Source organism: Eptatretus burgeri, chromosome 1 (genome assembly GCF_056783735.1).
Source record: "Eptatretus burgeri isolate ZD-2024b chromosome 1, Ebu_testis_v1, whole genome shotgun sequence".
NCBI lineage: Eukaryota > Metazoa > Chordata > Myxini > Myxiniformes > Myxinidae > Eptatretus > Eptatretus burgeri.
Genome location: NC_140961.1, coordinates 140,550,556 through 140,571,281, shown reverse-complemented (window position 1 = coordinate 140,571,281; position 20,726 = coordinate 140,550,556). Strand labels below are relative to the sequence as shown.

Sequence of the window (20,726 nt, the reverse complement as noted above, 5' to 3'; positions counted from 1 at the left end):
ACAAAGGACTTTTTAATCAACTTAGCTTATAATAGGAAGCAAGCTAACTAGCCTGTAGAGGAGTTAATCTGTTTTTACATCCTTCTTGCATATTGTCATGATGTTGACCATCTTCTGAAGTGCATGAGAAGCACCCTCATGCGAAGGGCAGGCTGAATGAACAAAGCAAAGCAGACAGAGGATAAGCCATCAACTTTGTCAAAACATTACATTGTTAGGGTAGGAGGATGGCCTTGAGGTAAGCACAGTTGTCTCAAAGCTGCCTTGCCTGGGTTTGAATCCCAACCCAGCTATAAACTGTCATCCTGGTGCTTCATCGATGCGTGTGTGCCGTTCCTTGGATGGACCTCAAACTTGTCATTCGTTGGTCGACATTAAAGTTCCCACGGTGCCCTGAACGAAGAGTAGGCGTGCTGGTGCTGGCACCATAAACAAATTACAAATTCCTGCCTGAACACACAGCCACACCACCATGCCCTCAGCCAATGATGCTACCCCAGTTTCGTGCTGTCCAGAAAGATGAAGAAGAAGAAGAAAAAAAATTTGAGATAAATACTAACAAATTACTTGGGAGTCACAGGCAAGGTCAAAGCATCACAAGACAAGCACTCAGATAGAAACACTGCACTATACACACCTGCTGGGTTGCCTACAAGTTGTCCCATCATTCGACCAATCATCCTTGCCAGATTCTCTGCACCGTCTGCCCCCTATATAAACATCAAAGATCAGGGTGAACACCCAGATGTAATATGGACCAACATTGTCAAAAAATAAATATGCGTGAGGAATATGCTTGCGCCCATGTACCTGCGGCGTGGCGGCACGCTGTTCCCCGAATGGAGCCATTCCTCGTGTGGGAGCAAGCTGGGGGGAAAGCATGACTCGGTGAGGGATCTGAAATGTGAACCTGGCTTGACCTGGTTGGAGGTGGAAAAAGAGGTTGGGGGGGGGAGCGGTTTACTTTTCGAGCTCTTCATTCACACTAGATTATTCAATTGTGAAATAATCACAATATTACCATAAAATAATAAATACAATCACCAGAAACAAAGTACCCACCATTAGATGCATCCAAAGCATGCTGGGAAATTTGTTGCGAGATCTGGATAAGGCCAGGCATGAGCTCTGGGGGTGGAACTTGAAACAATGTTGCTCCTCCCGATGAAGGCCAAATAAATACAATAAAGAGCCAGTAGTTGCGTTTACAAAGCAGCAAAGACAGACATACATCTTGGCAATCTGATTTCCTGATCACCAACCAATCTCACGGGGCTATAGCTCCCTCAAGATAGTGCAAAAAAATGAGAAAGCAATTTACCGGGGCCACTACTGGCCATAGGTGCTGCAGTGGTGGTTGAGGCCTGCGAGGTACCCGACTGCCCACTGCCACTTGCGTCAGTTGTGTATACGAAGCTCACATTGGGTGGGATGTTACCGCCAGCGTTCTGAGTTGTGGGCGTCTGTGTTGTCGACGTTGCTGCAAAATTTCCATTCATACCTAAACATTGGGGAAGGACAGAACGATGAATTTTGTGAAAGGTCTTACAATAACATTTTCACAATACAACCACCTTGCCAAGTATACATGTATACCCAAATATCTAACATTGCCAAAATAGATGGATATTTGTTGAAAAATGTAGAATTCACCAAGAAAAAATAATTTTCCCCCTTCAAAAAGAACTCAAGATTCTTCGCTCAATCCTCATTTCCTCCATGGTAAAGCTCACAAATCTTGTTCTTCTTCCAACATAGCAAAACCTTTGTACAAGTCTTCAAACGATCAGGGACCTTTCAAGGTCAGTGGCACAAGCACCAAGAAGAATTCCAAAACTTTCTACTGGCTGTGCGCTTCCGCAATTCCTCGATCAATGTTCAAGATGTGCCGAAGGTGCTTAAATAAAAGGCTGCAATTGCTGTGAAAATGCATTTCAATGCCGAATTGGAGACACAGTGCCTTCAGAAAGTATTCACATGCCTGGACGTTTTACCTCCACCACCGAAGGTGGACGGAGGTTATGCTTTCACGCCTGTCTGTCTGTCGTCTGACTGTGAACAGGATATCTCAAAAAGTTGGACGGATTTGAACGAAACTTGGTGGGCAGGTTGGGAATGGAACAAGAAAGAAACGATTCGATTTTGGTGAAGACACAAATCCAATAATTTTTATTTATTTTAAGCGATTCTTCACCATTGAGTGGCAGGGCTGAAACTACATATACGTACAGTAGAGCATATCTCAAAAGAGGTATGGACAGATTCAGACAAAAATTGGTGGATGGGTTGGTTAGGTGACAAGAACAACCCGATTCAATTTTAGTTCAGGTCTGAATCCAGGTTGGCGTTTCATTGGGATATACAACATAAACTAATCGGCTTGGTGGAGGCATACACTCCACTGAGTGCCCTTCACGTTCACATTTTTTGTGTTACAGCCTGAATTTAAAATTGTCACCCATCGACACAAAATACATGCTCTCATGCTCTCAGTCTTTGAATCTTTTTGCCTCATGCTCTCAGTCTTTGACATGCATTTTTGCAAACTCCAGGTGTGCTGTCACGTGCCTTTTTTTCTCAGGAGTGGCTTCCGTCTGGCCACTCACCCATAAAGCCTCGATTTGTGAAGTGCTGCAGAGACTGTTGTAGTTCTGGCAAGTTCTCGCATTTCAGCCAAGGAACTCTGTAGTTCTGTCAGAGTGGTCATTGGGTTCTTGGTCACCAACTCCCTGCCCAAGGTCTTTCTTCTTGCACAGTTGCTCAATTTTGTCGGATGGCCAGCTCTATGAAGAGTCTGGGTAGTTCCATATTCTTTCCATTTCCCAATGATGGAGCTCACTGTGCTCTTGGGAACTCTCAACACTCGAGAAATTGTTTTGTACCCTTCTCCAGATCTATGCTTCCTCACAATTCTATCCACAGAGTTATATGGACAGTTCCTTGGAATTCATGGTGGAGTTACTGCTCTGACATGCACCGTCAATTGGGGGACCTCATATAGAAAGGTGTGTTTCTTCCTAAATCACATCAAGTCATTTGATTTGGCCACAGGTGAACTCCAATCAAGTTGTAGAGACATCTCAAGAATGATCAAAGGAAATTGGATGCAACAGAGCTCAATTTGGAGTGCCATGGCAAAGGGGTTGAATACTGTCGGACCCAACTATTTGCGGATTCGCTATTCACGTACCCCGTGTATTCGCGGGCCAAAAAGTCTGAGCTGCTTCGACATTCGTGTTTTTTTTTTTTTATAAATACACTTCAGCACTGGTCTCATACATCTGGGAAATTGAAAATGAGTCAATCAGCAAGGTCATGGAATCCAGCCAGCATCACAGTTGATAAAAAAATCATTCCTTTTCTCCAACAGCCTCAATCTCAGATCATCAATTCGGATTCAGACATGGTCACTCTACCTCGGACATGCTGCTTCGACTCTCCAGCAATGGTGGAGACCCTCAATATCAGACGTGAGATCAGGGCCGTCTCTCTGGACATGCACTACATGGCCACAAGTATGTGGACACCTTCTCGTCCAACATCTCATTCCAAAATCATGGGCATTAATATGGAGTTGGTCCCTCTTTTGCTGCTATAACAGTCTTCACTCTACTGGGAAGACTTTCCACTAGATGTTGGAACATTGCTGTGGGGAGTTGCTTCCATTCAGCCACAAGACAACGAGTGAGGTCAGGCACCGATGCTGGGCAATTATGTCTGGCTCGCAGTCGGTGTTCCAATTCATCCCAAAGGGGTTCGATGGGGTCGAGATCAGGGCTCTGTGCAGGCCAGTCAAGTTCTTCCACACAGATCTCGACAAACTACTTCTGTATGGACCTTGCTTCGTGCACTGGGGCATTGTCATGCTGAAGCAGGAAAGGTCCATCCTCAAACTGTTGCCACAAAGTTGGAAGCACATAATCACCTAGAATGTCATTGTATGCTGTAGCGTTAAGATTTCCCTTCTTGGAACTAAGGGGTCTAGCCCGAATCATGAAAAACAGCCCAAGAACATTATTCCTCCTCCACCAAACTTTACAGTTGGCACGATGCTTTCGGGCAGGGAGAGTTCTCCTGGCGTCTGCCAAACCCAGATTCGTCCATCGGACCGCCAGATGGTGAAGCGTGATTCATCACTTCAGAGAACGCGTTTCCACTGCTCCAGAGTCCAATGGCGGTGAGCTTTACACCACTCCAGCAGATGCTTGACATTTCGCATGGTGATCTTAAGCTTGTGTGCGGCTGCTTGGCCATGGAAACCCATTTCATGAAGTTCTCAACAAACAGTACTTGTGTTGACGTTACTTCCAGAGCGAGTCAGTTTGGAACTCAGTCGTGAGTGTTGCAACCGACGATGGATGATTTTTCCACGCTCCACACTTCAGCGGGCTTGTGTGGCCGACCACTTCATGGCTGAGCTGTTATTCCTAGATGTTTTTCCACTTCACAATAACAGAACTTCCAGTTGACCAGGGTAGCTCTAGCAGGGTAGAAATTTGATGAACTGACTTGTTGGAAAGGTGGCGTCCTAAGACGGTTCCACGTTGAAAATCACTGAGCTCTTTAGTGCAGCCCACTCTACTGCAAATGTTTGTCTATGGAGATTGCATGGCTGTGTGCTCGATTTTATACATGTCAGCAATGGGTATGGCTGAAATAGCCGAATCCACTAATTAGAAGGGGTGTCCGCATACTTTTGGCGATGTAGTGCATCTCGAGCTTTTGACACTGTCTGGCATCCTGTCATGCTCTCCAAACTCTCTGCCTATGGAATCCAACGAATTCTACTGCTGGATTACTGACTTCTTCCTCCACTCTCGGAAACAATGTGTGGCTCTCAAAGGAACCCTTTAATTTCCTCTCCCCGTCAAGACTGGAGTACCCCAAGGCAGTGTTTCATGGCCCCATATTATTCCTAATTTTCATAAATGATCTAACCAACTCTGGAAAATACTCTTCATCTCTTTGCTGACTGCTCCACTCCACCATGACATCTTCATCCTTCTGACAGACAGACAGCACTTCCCTCTCCTCAGACATCGACAAAAAAAAAATCACAATGTAATCAAACACTATTTTGCTTATGTATCCATGTTGTCCACCCTTACCCCTCATCATTACCTGCATCCCTTGTTTGTCCGTCTCAGACTACTTTACCCCTCCGCTCTGCTGTTATTTTTTTTCCCCTTTCTCCTGAAGATCCCTTTGTATGTGGTGTCCTGATCTGTTCCACGTAATATCTCTTCCATGAGCCTTGGCCATGTATAAAATATACATATAAATATATATATTTAGAACAACACACAGATATTCACGGAATTTATCAGGAATGTATCCCCCGCGAATAGCGGGATTTGACAGAAGTTAGACTCCAGGACGTTTCAGCTTTTCATTTTCAAGTTGTAAAAATTTCTCCAAAAAAAAAAAAATTATGCTTTGACATGAATGGGGTATTTTGTGAAGATCAGGAACAAAAATATATATATATATAAAAAAAATAAAAATCTCTATTTAATCCATTATAAATTCAGGCTGTAACAAAAAAAATGTGAAAACTTTCTGAAGGCACTGCACCAGTGGGTGGCATCACACCCCAAACTTCCAATCAACAACGCAATTGTTATGTCATCCATACACGCAGGTCATGGACAAAAAAAAAAAATGGAAACACCTACACCAAGTATATATTGAAAGTTGTAGCCCATGTGTTAATTCAGCAACGAACATCCCAGCATGCTTTGGGTCCTGTATAAAAATGTTGCACATGCCCAAATGCCTATAATTATGGCTAGCATCTGGCTGCAACAGGAGATGTCAGTGACTTTGAAAGAGGGGTGATTGTTGTTGGAGTGTGTTTGGCAGGAGCTTCAGTGACAAAGGCAGCACAACTTGCTGACGTTTCACGACCAATGGTGCCAAAGGTGATGTTGGCACGGAACTCCGAGGGAAAGACATCATCAGCAAAGGGCAACAGTGGGTGGAAGCGCATATCCTTGGATCGTGATATCCGTGCATCAATTTGAAGTGCAAGACAAAGGAGGCTAGAAACTGCGGGTCAATTGACTGCATATTTCAACCCAAGGCCCGAGCAGCAATTTTCATTAAATTTAATAAAAATAAAAAGTCCACAGAGTGGGATACCATAGTCAGATTGCAATGCATAAACCGCTCATCACACCTGGCAATGCACATTTGCAAGTCCAGTGGTGCAAAGAGCACAGACAATGGACTACTGAGCAGTGGAGAAATGTGATATGATTAGATCTGTAATCTGTAAACCTTACCATCTGTAATCATCCTTCACCATGTTCTCAACAAATGGCGAGTGCCCGTGTGGCACCAACCTAAAGAACTCCACAATCCCGAGTGCATGGTTCCAACAGTGAAGGGTTCTGGTGGTTCTGTAATGTTGTGGGGTGCATTTTCCTGGCATGGTTTGGGTACAGTCATTCCTTAGAAGGCAAAGTCAATGCCAACCGTTACTTGATGGTCCTGAGTGATCATCCTCACCCCATGTTGCAGAGCACGTGTGATCACCCAATGGTTTGTTGAGCATGACTGATGTTATCCACGTCATGGCCTTGTCAGTCACCAAATCTGAATCCAATGAGCATCTATGGCATATTCTAGAACAACGCCTGTGAGCATTTTCCACCTCCAAGAAACAGACGTACACTGATTGACTTTCTCATGGAAGAATGGTGGCACATCTCTTCTGTGGAATTCCAGACGATGGTGAACTCTCTGCCATGGCACATACAGGCCATGCATGGTGGCCCAACACCCTATTAAGCAATTTTACATTGGTATTTCCAAAAAAAATTTTGTCCACCATCTGTATATATTAGGCTAATGTAGTCTGTCTGTCTGTGTCTGTATGCCTGTCCCACCCTGAAACAAGAAAACTCTGAGGAGAGAGGAGGGGAAAAAAAAAAAAGGAAATAAAAACTTATTAAAAGTTGCTTCAAATTAATCCAGATTCACAGGAAAATTATATTTTTTTCAACCAGAAAAAAAATTGAATTTGGCCTGTGTAAGCACCACCTTGCTGCAGACCACCACCTTGATAACTCCTGAAATACTTTTTTTCTTTGCCGTTAAGAAATATACAACCTCCCATTTTTGAGCTCTTTCAACAAGTGCAAGCCAAGCCGAGTGTTGGCTTTGTGGTTACGGTGGCTGGCTTTGGATCTTAGGGTCCTGAGTTCAAGCCGTGGGGTTGACTCAGCCTGTCATCCTTCCAAGGTTGATGAAATGAGTACCAGTGTACTGGTATAGGGGCATAGCATCAGCAGAATAGTCGCGCACCAACAAAATAGCTACCCGGCAGCAAAGTTGCCAATATGCAAGAAGAAGAATGAGTGCAAGAATAAAAGCTTCCTTTTTTTTAATATTGCGGCATTTTGAAAATGGGCTTCTGCTTGTTCGATATAATAATACGGAACTGCACCGGCTTTAGACAGCACACTCTCGGAGGTGGTGCTTTGTTCACTCATTTCGGTGGCTCAAAACATGCTCCTTTTCATTGGAGTATTGAGGATAGCTCTCATCTCGATCAGTGCAGGTTTTCAAGATGACATTAATCACCATCAGCAGGTGAACACCACTGTATTGGAAAATCATGCAAAGACTCATGGGAAGCCGAATGGCTGTGCACGTTTCATGTCAGAAATGAATTTTTGCTCACCTTTTTGGGAGAAAATGATCAGCATAAAAAAGAAAAATTAAAAAAAAAAATTGTTTGCATCAAAAGTCAAATTTGTGTGCACGAGAAACACCCACTCCTTCGGGAGAATTGGCAAGTTGTCTCCAATCCCAACCTCCCCCCCCGACCCCCTCACAGGAGGGAGGGAGTTTACCTGAGGTACTCCCAACACGTCTGCAAATTTTGGTGGAGATCAGGCAAGCCATGTTTTTTTTTTCCTTTTATCTTCAAATGTACATACACAGATACAAACAGAGAATTGCCTCATTTAATATCGTAGGATGCTTGAAAATAATCAGGTCAACATATAAATGGAGCCAGATCACATTAACAGGAGATATTCCACACAAATTCTGTGGGTTATTCTTAAACTAGTACGTGCCCGTTAAAATAAAATAAAATAAAATTAAATTTAAAAAAAAAAAAAAAAAAAAAAACTTTCAAACCGCGAGCAAGAAACAACAACCACACAGGCCGTTTCTTCGCTCTCACGTGCCCGTACGTGCGTGGCCCGGAAGTTCGCAGTTACGATTATTCGCAATTTAGTTTTAATGGCCAATTATTCAATTAGCGCCAACGTATTTTGCCTTTTCGCAATGTCATCGCAAGGAAAAACACAAAGAGAAGAGAAGAGAGAGAAAAAAAACCTTCACTTCCTGGTTCGGAGCATACCAGCTCACTCTGATGTTACCAAAATTTATGCACCGTCTAATATGAAAACCATCATAACTTGGGGCATAGTGTTTATCTATAAATGCGCATAAGAAATCGAGAAATTATTAGAATACAGTAAGTCATCACTATCCGGAAGTCCGTACGTTGTAAACCGTAATGGGGAGCACGGCTGAGGTTCCCTTCCCCCATCGGCCATGCCCACGCAGCAACGAGTCTTGTCATTGGTTGGTAAAAAAATGGCCATAACTTGGGAAGCACTTGTCCAATTAATATCAAACCTTGAAAAGGCACATCCACAGGGCCCCAGCAATATATCTGGCAAGTTTCAATTAGATCGGACTAGTGGTTGTCGAGAAACAGCGGTCACACACTACACACACTACTGGAATTATAGATAGATATAAACATCATATTGCAATACAAGTGGCAATACATAGTCTTTACAGCGATAAGGGCAATGAGCAATCCTGCTCCTTGCACGTTGTGCTTTATGAAACTAAACCTCACCATCTGTACATCTGTAGCTCGGTTTGTGCAAAATCAGTTCCTCTTTTGTTCGTGGGTTCCAGATGATTGTAAATTACAATAAACACAAATTAACTGGTTGAGAAAAAGTCATCGCTATTGCAAATAAAAACCTATTTTATACAACAGATTCATGCGTTAGTACAGAAGGCCTGGTTCACGTTAAATGCCTCGAATACTGCAATTTACATTTTCCCTTTAGCACCCTTGGAAACAAACCATCTGCACAAGGAGCATTGTTTATCGTTTGAATAATGCATGTGCACCGTTACAGTACTTGCGTTCCAGAGCAAGTTTGATTCACTTTAGGATCTACCTCGGAAGTTTGAATTGTGAAACGAAAACAAAAATTAAACATGAGAACTTGCTTCATTTGAGGTTTAAAAGGGAATAGACGAATTGGATGCAAGTTGCCAATTTGTTTGTCAGGATTAGCATCAAATAGAGAAACAAGAGCAAATTGTGGTGGGTTCACAAAAGACCTGGGCCATGTTACCTGGGAAGTAGCGCATCATGACGATGGGGTCTAGCCGATGTCTGATCTGGACAAAACGAGGGGGCCCGGACGCCTGGCCCTGACCTGCTGACCCGTCGGTGGCTGCTTGTGGACCCTCACCAGTCTCAGCGGATGAGCCAGGTGTTGATTGTGTGGCTGGGCCACCAGCCTGACCTTCTGTCGGTCGCCCCCCAGCAGCAGCAGCAGCAGCTGCACCAGATATTGCTCCTCCGACCTGGAAATTACATCCAATAAAGTATTTATACTATAATGACTAAACCACAGCAATTAATTACAATTCATACAATGAAATTATATTTTCTCTCCACATGATAAAATAAAAACATTTTTTTTAAAAAAAGGCTTTTTATTCCACTTTTTCCTGCATCCAACTTGAGTCAAATGCTTTAGAAAAGATTGGGTCCTCAACACAAGAAGACTGCTAGTGACCTGCATGAGTAAGCCAGGGGGCAGGACGAGGGCAGGAGACTGTTCAACAGATCCAGGGGGAACAAATAGTGTGCGGGGAGCTGAAGAATCCAGGTTGCAGCGAAGGCGAGACAAATTAACGAAGATTCGACCAAGAATGGAGAAGGCATCTGCAACAAGATTCAAGGTACGCTGGTCTCCTTCTCGGCCCTCAGTCTGCATAGGGGGGGGGGAGAAAAAGCGTTTTAGTATCTTTTTTAACAACTGTACTTTCTTCACATTGATAACTGGTGTACCATGTCAGTGAATAGGGATACAAAGGGGGGTTTTTGATATCGCAAATAATTGGTACCCTTCTTAAGTTATGATCTCCCCCAATGCACGTGATGAAAAACATTTCAGCATAACAGATCATTGTTGCAGTTTTTGTAATTGTTACGTTATTGTTGTAGTCTGCGCTGGCAGCTGTCCCCAACAAAGATTGATAGCGCTGTAAGTGTGGGTCCAATCTAGAACGAGCATCTTGGACATCTGCAAGGAGTTGCAGCAGCTCCGTGGGCCTAGGTAAGAGGAGAGGATGAGAGATTGGATGTTAAGCTTCAAATTCAACGTGGACTCTAAAAACTTTGGATTGCTCAGTTTCCACACACCCCCACATCACTCGTGTTCATACCTCGCAGGAGGTGCGGTAGATTCTTGTGATGTTGTCCCATCTGATCCTGCTGTTTGCTCTGCCTGAGGACCTTGTTCTCCAATGCCCATGGTGGATTCACTTGCTTCAGATGGTTCTCCAGGAGCATTTTCTGCAGACTGCCCAGCCTCTCCATCAGCATCTGCCATAGGTGCTTCAACAGATGCTCCTCCCTGGTTTTATTTTTTAAATAGTCAGAAGAAAAAACAAGTGATTCTACTACTACTACTACTACTACTACTACTACTGCAACACCAATTAACCATACCTTCTTGTGGAGTAAGCCACTGGTTCACAGAGCATATAGGGCTGACAGGATGGCCTTAAGTTGTGCATACTCACCTCTATGTTGTCAACCTGGGTTGGAATCCCAACCCAGCTATAAACTATCATTCTGATGTTTCTCAGGCATGGCAATTCATCAATTTGTGTGCCTTCCTCGGAAGGATGTTAAACTGTTTGTCCCATCTCCTGGCATTAATTGAACGTTAAGCATCCCACAGTGTCCTTCGCGAAGAGAAGGCAAGATATCTTTGGCACCATGACCAAATTATAAACTCCTGCCATAACCAGTGGAGGGCATTGCATCAGCAGCATAGCCGCACTCTGAGCTAATGATGCTACGCCACAGCCTTGTGCCACATATGAACGAAGAAAAACAGCATGCAAAAAGATAGGCCTGAACATTTCAAGAATCAGCTGGCAAAGTCTGACTGGAGCTCATAATGGCAAGAATTTGGAATTTCGCCAAGCTGCCAGCAATAACTCACCTCCTCTTCACGACATTATGGTGGACATCCACTCGCATTCACCAATATCACCAAAATGGGAAAACGATTTTTATTTATTCAAGTTGAGAATAATTTTGGTGAAGCGGTTAAAAAATAAAAAATAAAAATTGATGTCATTTATATCAAACATTGTAAGACATTTGTCCACAATTAGAACATCATCTTTTTTCATCAAATATAATGTATTTTCCATCAAATATAATGTAATATATATGTGTATAAATATAATAAGAATTTTCATCAAAATTCAAACACTTACCTGACAAGTGCTCAAACAGCGCCATACTAGCGTAAACCAAGGCAAGGTAGATGACTAATGTGCCCTGTTATTTAATTATTTTTTAAAAAATTCGGTCCAATGCTGGAGTAGTCAAGCACAGAGACTTTAACTGTCCTATGTGGAGTTAATTTGTGCCTGGTGTTGGCTTGATGGTTCGGATGGTGGGCTTGGGATCTAAGAATCCTGAGTTCAAAACTCCCTTGGCTGTTGAATTAATACCAGGTGGGGTTGACTGCCTGTCATCCTTCCGAGTTCAGCAAAATGAGTCCCAGCTTGCTGGTATCCTGTGTCGGAGTGGAGACCCATCTAAGATTGTACCCAATAGCCAAGGAGACTGCCAAGGCAGCACCAACCCTCTGCACAGAGTATGGGCCCATTGGTGGATGGTGAACCCAAACTTGAATCGATTCATCTTTGTATAACACTCCATTACTTGTGGCAGGTTCAGTTGAAATCCCTTTAGTAGTTTAAAAGCTACCATGATAAAGATTTTTTTTAATTGAAGGGTGCATGACTTACATTCTTAGACCTTTCACCTTTTGAACAAAATCGAAACACTTCATCTTTGTGTTATAGTCCATACTTGTAGCAAGATTGGTTTAAATCCCTCAAGTGGTTCATACGTTATGGTAGCAACAAGAAACCGATAATAAACAGACAGGCAACTTAAAAACATAATTTCTCCGGCCTTTGGTGATGGAGGCCAAAAAAATGGGGTTGGTACACAGAAGGTCGCCAAAATGAAAGCTTAAATTAACTGGGTGTGGAAATGGCTCAAGAAAGTGGGCAAAAATATTAAAGCAAATAAAAACCGAGGGTGAAGTGTCCTGGTACATGAAGCAACAAAAAAAAAATACTGGAGTTGATTCATAAGCGAGATACCACGACAATCCTCGACAACCAGCCCATTCTTCCTGTTTTAGAAATTATAATGACTAGTCATATTTTAGGTGCTCCAAGTATCCTTGCTGACCTCAAGCCGTCTTACAACATCCAAAAGATCCTGCAGCAGTCGCTGTGTGGTGACCAGGCACAGCCTTGCCTCACCTGTAGCCTGACAGTAGAGGTGGGATGGGGTGATGAAAGAAGAGGAGAAGATTATTATACGATCTCAATACAGAAATTGCAATAATAAGTGATTAAAGCATATCATTTACCATAAGAGGGTGTGTACCAAAGTTCACTTGGATTTCCAAAGATCCATCCACCTAAAAATAAAAAAATAATAAAAAAAATTGAAATAAATCAATCAAAAAGTCACAAAAGCTGATCAATACCATTTTGATTTTTATTATCCCCACACATTTTCAAAAAATATGGGCAGAGGGATATTGTAATCGGCTCTGTCCGTCCATCTGTCAATATCTCCTCCTAAATGGTTGTGCAGAGATTCACCAAACTTTAGTAGTTATGTATGGTCACCACATGGCAAGAAGGTGCAAGAGCAGTATCACTTTGGCCCTGCCCAGTCAAAAGGTAAAATACCGAGAAATGCAATTACGGGCACATTTTAAAACATTTTTTAATGAAACTTTCCAAATACAATCAACATTGGGGGGACACATGAAATATACAACAATATTTTGGATTTGATCCTCGTTTCATGTGCCAGGGGGTGCGGACTTCAGGTCACAGGGGTCAAAACGGCAGGAAAAAAAATTGACGGGTCAAACGGAAATTTTTTTGGGCTCAAAATTCGATATAGTCATTTGTGGTGGAACGTTTTGCCACCTGTCAACTTTGCTTGATGTGGTAAGCATGAGGATTCGTCATGGCATGCCATCGACTTTGCGCTAGTATTCAGGTTGCATTGATAGTTTAAAAGAAATAAATAATAACAATAATTAAAACTGCGAGCAGTGATGCCAGGGACCAAGCCGTCCCACTCTGATTGGACAAGAGAGCGATGACATTATGGCTGCATAGCTATATTTAACCCGAGGTGAAAATGTGAGAAAAAGTTTCAAAATGAAAAAAAAATAAAAGTTTCAAATTAAAAAAAAAAAAAAAATCAAAGAAAACAGCATTCTTTGCCTTGAGACTGTATGTATGGCAAGTTTCAACTCAATCGATCGAAAAAGTCGTCTTTCAGAGGTTTTCATGAAATCTAATATGGTCACCTGGTCACATAACCTATGAACTCATCCTTAGGATATGCATCAAATCAAGTGGCATACTATAATTGGTCAAAGTTTCAAGTTCCTCTGATCAAAGGTTTGGTTTGACCTGTAGTGCAGAATACAAAATTCATGGAATCGTGATATTAATTTTAAAAAGCTGACTGACATCATAATTTTTAATCGGCTTGCAGTAGGCTAATTTGCAAGAAATTAAAAAATTGGAGAAAACAGAGTTATTCACCTTGAGAAAGCCTATATGTATGCCAAGTTTAAACTATCGATCAAAAAATTAAGGAGATGCATTTTAAGGTTTTCTTGAAATCCAATATGACCACCAAGTCATATGACCTACATCATCATCCTGAGGGCATGCATCAATTGAAGTTCCAACAGTGAACGGTTTGACCTGTAGGTCACCAACAAATTTCATGGAATCATAATAATCAAAATGGTTTCAAAAGGGTAGCCTTGGCCCCTGAATAAAATTCTGATAGTTTGGGCCTGGTCATTTTGAGTGCGCCTGGTGTTGGCTTAATGGTTCGGGTGGTGGGCTTGGGATCCTGAGTTCAAACCCCCCTCGGCTGTTGAATTAATACCAGATGGGGTTGACTCTGCCTGTCATCCTTCCGAGGTCGGCAAAATGAGTGCCAGCTTGCTGGTATACTGTGTCGGAGTGGCAACCGTCCAGGATTGTGTCCAATAGCCAAAGAGACTGCTTAAGCAGCACCAACACTCTGCACAGAGTATGGTCCCAATGGATGGATGGATGGTTCCAGAACGAAGACAGACAGACAAAAATAATAAAATAGAAATCAAAATTAAAAAAAAATTACCCCTGTGTGGGGGTGACGGTCATCTCTATAATGTTTTTTTACTATCATAATCGATGAACCGTTGCCAGATATCTCCTAAAATAACAGACTAGATAGGTTTTGAAAATGGCAACTTTCACAACTTTCGTGACCTCGTGACCTTGACCCTGACCTAGAATCCGGGGAAAAATATGTCGTTGGGTATCACTAATATCGACCTCTACCCACATACCAAATTTCATCAAGTTCAGAAGTAAAAAGTTTTCTTTGTACCGGGAGGTGTTTTTGACCATATTCCAGGTTACGTGGCGGCCAAACGGGACGGAAATTCAAAAATCTGTCCAGTTAGATACAATATAATATTTTTTACTTTCATAATCAATAAACAGTTGCCGAATATCTTGTAGAATGGCAGACTAGATAGGTTTTGAAAATGGCGATTTTTATAACTCACGTGACCTCGTGACCTTGAACCCGGACGAAAGTTATATCGTTGTGCAACACTCATCAACCTCTACCCACATACTAAGTTTCATCAAGATCGGAAAGAAAAATTGACGGACGGACGGACAGACGGACATTTGGTCTGGCTTTATTAGGTCATTTCGGTGGAGATGCCCAAACAAGAACATCAAATAAGATAAATAACAATAACTTAAAAAAATCATAAAAAATAATAATAATAATAATTAAAAAAAATAAATGCGTGAGACATTATCGAGGGCATGAGTATGAAATTAAAATCAAGCGAATGAAGATCAGCAAAGATTTGAAGTCTGAATTGTGTCGTTCAGTTGCAAGATCATAGCACAACATAGCAAATGCACACAAGGAAGGAAAAACGCCCAAATATGCACTCGAGATTCACCTTAAGCCAAAGGATATCCAAATATTACTCACGCCAGTGTTGGAAGTGATATGAGCATTTCGTCCCATTTCAGCAGCTGCCTGCTGTAGAACTTGCTGTGGCAGAGAAGAGAACAAAACAAAAATATGAAGTAAAGTCAACAAAAATGCAGCAAGATCAAGCGGTTATTATACACAAGGAATCATTTGGATTTCAGCCTCTTGAATCATTGAATTAAAATGGTTTAAACAGCATTACACACTCAGATATACTGGGATGCAAAAGCTTCAAAAGCCTGGCAGACATTTCAAATGCACAACCTCTGAGCTGAAAGTCATTCCATTGGCAATGTTTCAAAGACTAAGGGATCAAACCTCCTGTAGCTACAATATTACTCTATTTACGTTTATTCTATTCATGCTTTTTCAATGCAACGCAGTTCACAAAGTACTGAACACTTTTCGATTCACGTTTTGTAATTTTCGCATTGACGTTTTTTTTTGACTTGGCGTAATTTCACCAAGCCGCACCACAACGTAATTGTCCGGATACCATTCTGAGAAAGTCAATGATGCTCTCCTACATTGCACACTCGACACATTATGTTCCATGTGCCGAGGACAGCATCGGGTCAAGATGCTTCAATCAGCCTCACTCGCCCGTTGACTGTAGCATCAAGTAGGTATTGCTTGACCTTCGTTGTGTGCTTTTTTTTTTTTTTTTCATCAAATTTTACCAAAACCCTTCATCATGAGTGGAAAACTACCAGAAAATACTCCAGCAAGTACTCCTGCCAAGAAGGTTCACAAAGGCTTTAGCATTTAGTTTGGTAATGTGAGGATGACCAAAAATTACCACATCCTCAATTTTTAACATTATTCAAAAGGTAAAACTGCTTTCGATTTATCCTTTTTTGAATTATACAAGGGATTTTAGTAGCGCAACTCGAGCGTAAATAGGGGAATGATTATAAAAGGTAGTGAACAAAAAAAAATTAAAAATGGAAACACCAATGTAACGTCACTTAATAGGAGGTTGGGCCACCACATGCAGCCAGTACAGCCTATATGCACCGTGAGAGAATTAACCAGCGTCTGGATTTCTGCAGAGAGGATGTGGCACCATTCTTCCACGAGAAAGTCAATCAATTCACACCTGTTTGACGGAGGTGGAAAATGCCGTCTCAGGCGTTGTTCCAGAATATCCCATAAATGTTCGATTGGTACAGATCTGGTGATTGAGAAGGCCATGGACATATGGATAACATCAGTGTCATGCTCAAACCATTGGGGTGACCACATGTGCTCTGTGAATGGAAGACACCCCTCCCAGCAGGAAAGAAATGCTGCTTCATGACATGAAGATGATCACTCAGTACCATTATAAGTAGTGATTGGCATTGACTGACTTCTAAAGGAATCACTGCACCAAAATCATGCCAGGAAAATACACCCCACATCAGAGAACCACCAAAACCCTTCACTGTTGGAACCAAGCACTCAGGGTTGTCGAGTTCTTTAGGTTGGCACCATACGTGCACACGTCTGTTTGTCGAGAACATGGTGAAGGACGATTCATTTGACCATCTCACATTTCTCCACTGCTCGGAAGTCCATTGCCTGTGCTCTTTTCACCACAGAACTCGCAAACATGCATTGCCAGGTGTGATGAGCGGTTTGTGCACGGCAACCTGACTACGGTATGCCTGTTTTTGATGAAATTGGTTGCTCGTGTCTAAAGTTTAAATTTACAATCAATTGATCGGCAACTGTTTGCCTGCTTTGCCTTACACTTCAAATTAATGCACAGATATCACAAGTATGCGATTCTGCCCACTGTTGCCCTTTGCTGATGTCATCTTTCCCTCGGAGTTCCATGCAAACATCTCCCTAGACACCGTTGCTCGTGAAAACATCACCAAGTTGAGCTGTCACTGAAGCTCCTGCCAAACGTGCGCCAACAATGACCCCTCTTTCAAAGTCACTGAGGTCGTCTCTTGCAGCCACAAGTATAGGCAACCAGGCCTGTGCAACATTTGTAGCCGATCCTGTGCAATTATATGCAGCCTGATCCATGAGAACATATTGGGCCCAACACATTTTTGAAACATCATGCTATACATCATTTTTGGCCCCATCTCTCAATGGTGAAGAATCACTTTAAAAAATTTAATGTTTCCGGATTTGGATCTTCACCAAAATCAAATCAATTCACACACCCAACATGTCCACCAAGTTTCGTCCAAATCCACCCACAACTGTTTGAGATATCGTGCTAGTTATTGCTTTTACCATTTCTCAATGGTAAAGAATCACTTAAAAAATTATAGTAGCCAGATCAAGAACTTCAACAAAACCTAATCAGTTAATCCTTGTCACACACCCAACCTGTCTACAAAATTTCATTCAAATTCAGCGACAACTTGAGATATCCTGCATACAAAGCCAGACACACAAACAAACAAACAAACAAACAAACAAACAAGAAGACGACATCATGCAGAGCACGATACTTGCAAAATCCAAAAAAGAAATTTGACCTCAAAAATAATTTGTGGTAGAAATCAATGACCAAATATGCAACTCCTCTTCAAATTCAAGTCAATCGGATGAAAAATGACAATTTTAGAAACTCGGCCTATGTTGGCCTTAAAAATAATTGTCTGGTTGAATTCAGTGACCTGAAATATGAATCCTCTTCAAATTTCAAGTCAATGGGATGAAATTTGAGGAGTTTAGAAATCTCAGCTAAGTTGTTGACCTTTTGAGCTCAAAAACAATAGGCTTCTTCTTGCTGATGACAAACTCTACCATGTGGTGACGTTTTGTGAATATCAGTTTAAAATTGTGACCTGGAGGCAATTGACAAATAAAGAGACAGAGAGAATAACAAGACGATGACGTCGTGCAGAGCAACGACACTTGCAAAATCCATAAAACAAATTTGACTTCAAAAATAATTGGTGGTTGAATTCAATGATCAAATGTGAAACTCCTCTTCAAATCTCAAGTGAATCGGATGAAAATTGACAATTTTAGAAATACAGCCTGTGTTGACCACTTGGCCTATGTGGACCACCAAAATAATTGGCTGGTTGAATTCAGTGAAATGAAATATAAATCCTCTTCAAATTTCAAGTGAATCAGATGAAAATTGAGGATTTTAGAAATAACACCCAAGTTTTTGACCTTCTGACCTCAAAAACAATTTCGGCTTCTTCCTTATGACAACCTCTACCATTTGGTATGTTTCATGAAGATCAGTTTAAAATTGTGACCTGTAGGCAAAAATAGACAAACAGAAAAACAGAGACAGACAGAATAACAAAATCGACTGACCAATATACTTGAAAAAAAATCTGTGATTTTGCGAGTAGCAAACAGACAGAAAGGGGTGAAAACAACCTCCCTCACCCTCGGTGGTGGAGGTAATGATGGAACTTCATGGAGTCACATAAATTACAAAGTTCCCCCCCACGTGGTGAATGGTGAAAGTCTAGCAGGGATGTTCAAGAAGTACTCATGGACTCATCAGGCATATGGACAGTAAAAAGGAAATGTTAAGATGAATACCGTACACAAAGGGGCAGCTAACATGCAATTGTGTGACATCAGATGCTTTAAATAGTTATTTTGGTTGAACCCGAATGATAACAAGGTTTACGAATTGCTCATCAACAGCAATTTCCATCAAATTATCAATGTCAAGTTTGTGAACACATCCTCAAACCTCTCAATTGCAAACACACAGAAATGCACAAAAAAAACCCAAAACAAACAAAATAAACCAGACAGCCAGACACAGACCTGTAGCTGTTGCACATTGGGAGGCTGTACATTAATAGCTCCCATCATCATGTAACGTCCAGAAGACAGATCAGCGTTGGGCTGATTTCCTGATGATGCATTTCCAGTTGAAGCGGGACCTTGGGACCGCGGTTGGGCCTGGGGTGGGGACCTCTCCACCAGGTGTATCACCTTCCCGTGAACCTCTGTAAAAGCAAGAACGACAAGATGAGCAAAATAACTCGATGCTGGTTTATTACTTTTTGGTAATTCTATAACGACTTCAAATAAAAATTAAAACCACACACCCAATCCAGTAATAAGCAAGCTGGAAACGTTTCACTGCAACTTAAGATTAATATAAAGCTCGTGAAGAATCCCAAAAAGTAATTCTAGTTTATGAGCTTTAGTTCAACTTAATTAAAGCGTTAATATTGCCATCTGTATTTTAGAAGCGACTGGAATAAGATGGAGACGCAACTACAATGGCACTCGGTAGAGCGTATACCTGTGGCAGGCCGAACGGTTTACGTGGAGTATCCCACTGATGGGCCAGATCTGGATCCAGACCTGAACCAACATTTAATCAGCTTGTTCTTGTCACCTACCCAACTCGTCCACCAAGTTGTCATGATCAGTTTACAACTTTTTGAAATATCATGCTATATACCATTTTTGGTCCAATCTCTCAATGGTGAAGAAGCACTTGAAAATGTTATCCGGATCTTCACCAAAATCGAATCAATGAGCCTGTCACAAACCCAACCGGTCCACCGTTTCATTTGAATTCACCAAAAACTTTGAGATATCTTAGACAGACAGACAAGGGTGAAAGCACAACCTCAATTCACCATCCACCTTCGGTGGTGGAGGTTATAAATAACTTATACTTATTTAGGGGGCGTCGGAGATGAATTTATACTCCCCTTCCATAATTTTCACCATCCCACGGAATTGGTGCAGGGGCAGCGCACTTACTTTTGAGACGTCCAAACTGGGTTAAATCCCGGGCACAGACGCAAGTTGTTGGACTGGTGTTTTGCAGGCAGGGCATCTCAGCAGAAAGTGTGCCGTCCCTCGAGTGGACATTAAAAAGCTGGGTGCCTCATCTGCTAGAATTTGTTGATAGACACCGAAGATGTCACGGTGCCTTTCAACACAATTACAAATTTCTGCTTTAACCACATCCAGTCGAACATCAGGACTGGCCGGCTGGTTTATGAAAGACATGGGCCATTCTTACCATTGTGAACAACCCCACAAGAAGGTGGGATTAATCTAAACCGTCATCGTAGTAGTCTGACATGTCCAGTCGAAGCAGGGCTCTGGGACATGCAACGCATACTTGTGGAATTGAACTTCGACTGCTCATACAGTCCAAACCACAATGATAGCCTTCAGCTTTTTTACTGGAGGAAAGAAAACCCCCAAAACAATAACATTATTATATCAAACATATCAAGCTCATTCTAACCACTCACTGATGAGTACCTTCCGGGTGATGTAGAAAGCTGAAACTATCTGTGCCGACGGACATCGAAGCCAATACACCAGGAAAACCACAGAACCA

At 41.9% G+C, this 20,726-nt stretch overlaps 1 protein-coding gene across 4 annotated transcripts in view; it reads right to left on the bottom strand.

Annotated features, from left to right (window-relative positions):
• Positions 1-20,726, bottom strand: part of BAG6 (BAG cochaperone 6) — a 60,087-nt gene that overhangs the window by 24,758 nt on the left and 14,603 nt on the right. For 3 of the 4 annotated variants that reach the window (XM_085845472.1, XM_085845488.1, XM_085845481.1), the window contains exons 4-15: positions 19,178-19,362; positions 15,425-15,487; positions 12,750-12,800; positions 12,566-12,646; positions 10,504-10,694; positions 10,270-10,390; positions 9,852-10,046; positions 9,402-9,636; positions 1,323-1,501; positions 1,063-1,162; positions 811-920; positions 638-710 (exon numbers count right to left, since the gene is read on the bottom strand). In XM_085845472.1, the coding sequence (XP_085701598.1) occupies positions 638-710; positions 811-920; positions 1,063-1,162; positions 1,323-1,501; positions 9,402-9,636; positions 9,852-10,046; positions 10,270-10,390; positions 10,504-10,694; positions 12,566-12,646; positions 12,750-12,800; positions 15,425-15,487; positions 19,178-19,362 (1,584 nt within the window). The remainder of the gene's footprint in view (positions 1-637; positions 711-810; positions 921-1,062; positions 1,163-1,322; positions 1,502-9,401; positions 9,637-9,851; positions 10,047-10,269; positions 10,391-10,503; positions 10,695-12,565; positions 12,647-12,749; positions 12,801-15,424; positions 15,488-19,177; positions 19,363-20,726) is intronic. The other variant, XM_085845496.1, reaches the window with a different exon arrangement.